A 4,395-nucleotide genomic window follows, 5' to 3' on the forward strand; every position below is an offset into this window, starting at 1 on the left:
AAAATAGTTATTTTTCCATGCTATAGATTTGAGTGAAAATAACACAAGGGACTTTGAACTGCGATGGCTTTTATTCATTGTCCAACCTGCATGCTCAGTCTCTTGGGATCCTTTTCCTTTAATCTGCTCATGAAAGTTCTTCCAGGTAGCGTCTCATTTTCTAAAGACTGCACTTCTAGAATCTCATAGCGTATGGTTGCAAGCTTAAATTAGGACCTGGCTATAGCTCAGGAGGAGGAGTTTTTTAACTCTATTTTAATGGTACCTTCTATTTTGAAAGTGGAGATAGGTTCCTCCTTGCTCCTAGACACATCTGCGGGAACAAGATCTGCTCCTTCAGAGTTTCTATTATCTGTCAAAGAAGACTCTAATTCTTTCTCTGAGACATTTGCTACTGGGGACAATTGATGTTCTTTCAGTAGAGTTTTATCTTCAGGGGCTTGCTCAGAAGGTGGAAGTGGAGCTTCAGTTGGTGTCTCTTGCATGGGCAACTCTTGAATAGGAACCGTGTCAGTGTTGGAAGGCTGTTCAACAACAGGAGACTCTTCTACAGTGCCTCCTTCAACTGGGACCACTATGGTAAAGACCTCCTCAGCTGGTAGAGATTGAACTTCAACAGGATCCCCTTCTAGAGGAGTCTCTTCAGTTTGTGGTAATCGAACCTCTGCAGGGACCTCATCTACAGGTGCCAATGATAGAGGCTGAACTTCAGAAGCCTCTCCTGCAGGAACCACTTCAGCTGCTGGAAGCTGAACATCAGCAGGGCCTTCTTCTATCGGAGCACCCCCAAATGATAAAGGCTGGACTTCAGCAGTAGCCTCTCTTGCAGGGGATTCCTCAGCTGGAAGAGCCTGAAATTCAACTAGGACCCCTTCTGCAATATCCTCCTCAGCTGGCAGAGGCTGCATTTCAACAGGTGAATATTCTAGAGGGGTCTCTTCAGCTTGTGGAACCACAACTTCTTCTTCTAGAGGAAAACCTTCAAGAGGAGCTCTCTCAAGAGGAGGAGGTTGAACTTCTGTGGGAGCCATTTCTGCAGGAGCCTCATCAGCTGGTGGAGGTAGCACTTCTTCTGTAGGGGCCTCCTCAGTTGTTGGCAGTGGAACTTCTTCTACAAGGGCATCTTCAGTTGGTGGGGGTGGAACTTCTTCTGCAGGGGCCTCCTCAGATGGTGGGGGTGGAACTTCTTCTACAAGGGCCTCCTCAGTTGGTGGAGGTGGAACTTCTTCTGCAGGGGCATCTTCAGTTGGTGGGGGTGGAACTTCTTCTTCAGGGGCCTCTTCAGCTGGTGGGGGTGGAACTTCTTCTACAAGGGCCTCCTCAGTTGGTGGAGGTGGAACTTCTTCTGCAGGGGCATCTTCAGTTGGTGGGGGTGGAACTTCTTCTGCAGGGGCCTCCTCAGCTGGTGGGGGTGGAACTTCTTCTGCAGGGGCCTCCTCAGCTGGTGGGGGTGGAACTTCTTCTGCAGGGGCATCTTCAGTTGGTGGGGGTGGAACTTCTTCTACAAGGGCCTCCTCAGCTGGTGGGGGTGGAACTTCTTCTGCAGGGGCCTCCTCAGTTGGTGGGGGTGGAACTACTTCTGCAGGGGCCTCCTCAGTTGGTGGGGATGGAACTACTGCTGCAGGGGCCTCCTCAGTTGGTGGGGGTGGAACTTCTTCTGCAGGGGCCTCCTCAGTTGGTGGGGATGGAACTACTTCTGCAGGGGCCTCCTCAGTTGATGGGGATGGAACTACTTCTGCAGGGGCCTCCTCAGTTGGTGGGGGTGGAACTTCTTCTGCAGGGGCCTCCTCAGCTGGTGGGGGTAGAACTTTTTCTACAAGGGCATCTTCAGTTGGTGGGGGTGGAACTTCTTTTGCAGGGGCCTCCTCAGTTGGTGGAGGTGGAACTTCTTCTGCAAGGGCATCTTCAGTTGGTGGGGGTGGAACTTCTTTTGCAGGGGCCTCCTCAGTTGGTGGAGGTGGAACTTCTTCTGCAAGGGCCTCCTCAGTTGGTGGAGGTGGAACTTCTTCTACAAGGGCATCTTCAGTTGGTGGGGGTGGAACTTCTTCTGCAGGGGCCTCCTCAGTTGGTGGGGATGGAACTACTTCTGCAGGGGCCTCCTCAGTTGGTGGGGGTGGAACTTCTTCTGCAGGGGCCTCCTCAGTTGGTGGGGGTGGAACTACTTCTGCAGGGGCCTCCTCAGCTGGTGGGGGTAGAACTTTTTCTACAAGGGCATCTTCAGTTGGTGGGGGTGGAACTTCTTTTGCAGGGGCCTCCTCAGTTGGTAGAGGTAGAACTTCTTCTGCAAGGGCATCTTCAGTTGGTGGGGGTGGAACTTCTTTTGCAGGGCCCTCCTCAGTTGGTGGAGGTGGAACTTCTTCTGCAAGGGCCTCCTCAGTTGGTGGAGGTGGAACTTCTTCTACAAGGGCATCTTCAGTTGGTGGGGGTGGAACTTCTTCTGCAGGGGCCTCCTCAGTTGGTGGAGGTGGAACTACTTCTTCAGGGGCCTCCTCAGTTGGTGGAGATGGAACTACTTCTTCAGGGGCCTCCTCAGTTGGTGGAGGTGGAACTTCTTCTGCAGGGGCCTCCTCAGTTGGTAGAGGTGGAACTTCTTCTGCAGGGGCCTCCTCAGTTGGTGGAGGTGGCACTTCTGCAGAAGTCTCTTCCCCAGGGGCTTCCTCGGCTGGTGAAGTCTGAATTACTTCAGAGTGGTCTTCTTTGGGAGCCTCTTCAGTGGGTGAATGCAGAACTTCTGCAAGGATGTCTGCTGCAAGGGCCTCCTCAGCTGGTGGAGGCAAAACTTCTACAGGAGCCTCTTCTGAAGGCGCCACTTCAACTGGAGCATCCTCTGCTGATGGAAGCTGAACTTCTGCAGGAGTCTTCTCTGCAGGGACTTCCTCGATTGATGGAGGCTGACCTCCTTCAAAGACCTCTTCTGCAGGAACTTTCTCATCTAGTACAAGAACAATTTCTGCAGGTATCGCTTCTATTGCTTGCTCATCTAATGGTGGCTGAACTTCCACAGGTATTTCTTTAGAAGCCTCCTCAGATGGTAGATATTGAACTCCATCAGTGGATTCTTCAGCAGCAGCAGCAGGCTCTACTTTGCCTGAGCTTTCAAGGAAAGCCTCGGTTGCTAAATTTTGGACTTTTGCAAGCACTTCTTGTGAGAGTGCAACCAGAATTTCAGTAGGAAGTTCTGAAGGGGCCACTTCATCTCCTTGAGGTTTCTGTTTATCAAAAGACTTATCTGAAAGAGCCCCTTGCACTGACAGTTGAATGATGTCAACAGGAGCTTCTACAGAAGGAAACTCATCAGCTGGTAGAGCCTGGATCTCACCAGAAAACTCCCCTTCAGTGAAAGGCATTATGGCATCCGAGATTTTTTCAGTTGACAGTACCTCTATTTCAAGACAACCATTTACTTCCAACAAGGAACCCTCTTGGGCAACAGGTATTGTTTCCTCCTTTGACTTAACCAGGGAACTGCCTGGCATAGACATGATAGTAATTTCTAACTCACTAAAGTATGTCTGCTGCTCTTTGTCCACTTTATCTATAGGACAAATGTTGAACAGACTCCAGTCACCAGTACAGCTGGTCTGCTGAGATCTGTCTATTAAGTGAGTTGTGGGTCTGCTTGTTGGAATCTCTACTTCTGGAACACTCTGTGGCAATTCAAGAGCTGTTTCTCCAATACTGGCTGGGTGTTCTTCGAGGGTAAGGGTTTTGTCAATGAATAGGACTTTTTCTTCCACAGGAACGTCTGTCTGTAGAGATTTATCAGTCATTTCCATGCCACGCTTTCTCTTTGTCCAAGTTTGCTGAAGTTGAGAAGAAAGTCTAAGAGACTCGTATTCTTTACCAGAGGGGTTGCCTTTGCTTCCAGAAATACTACCAATACTGAGGGTAGCTTTGGGGGCAGGAGGTTGTACTGCAGCCACAGGTTTCTTTTTTTCTGTCGCATCTGTCTGCTGGGACTTGTCTACCATCGGTTGGCTGGGTCGTCTTCTCCTTCTAAATTCCTGCCTCCCCAAGGAGATAGGCTGTTCAGGTTCATCACTTTCTTCCATTTCTATGACCAATGATATCCAAATTTCTCAGTCTTCAAGTTATTAATCATTAAGAATCTTAAATGTACCTGGTGGTTAAGCCTTTGTCCTCCTTCATTGAGTTTTTCTATTGAGCTCAGGAAAAAAATAATTCATAAATTATTTCATTCTTCACTACCCTCTTGTTGGACCCCACCTTACTCCATCATCTTTCTTGGTTAGTCTCTATAAGGATAATCTCACTTTTAGAAGTTTCCCTCAAGGGTCTGTGACATCACAGCCACTTCTTATAAGGTTCCGGAAGTTATATTTTCAGCAGTTTTAAGCTTGGTATATTCACATAAGCAATGACTAAAAGTGAGGT

At 49.1% G+C, this 4,395-nt stretch overlaps 1 protein-coding gene across 1 annotated transcript; it reads right to left on the bottom strand.

The window, feature by feature from the left end:
• Positions 1 to 227: 227 nt before the first annotated feature.
• On the bottom strand, positions 228 to 4,052 carry Fscb (fibrous sheath CABYR binding protein). The gene is made up of 2 exons (XM_036205626.1): positions 2,555 to 4,052; positions 228 to 2,200 (listed from the first exon to the last, which is right to left on the bottom strand). The coding sequence occupies exons 1-2, from the start codon at positions 4,050 to 4,052 to the stop codon at positions 228 to 230; spliced, it is 3,471 nt and encodes a 1,156-aa protein (XP_036061519.1).
• Between the last annotated feature and the right edge of the window lie 343 nt (positions 4,053 to 4,395).

This window comes from Onychomys torridus, chromosome 14 (genome assembly GCF_903995425.1).
Source record: "Onychomys torridus chromosome 14, mOncTor1.1, whole genome shotgun sequence".
NCBI classification, from domain to species: Eukaryota; Metazoa; Chordata; class Mammalia; order Rodentia; family Cricetidae; genus Onychomys; species Onychomys torridus.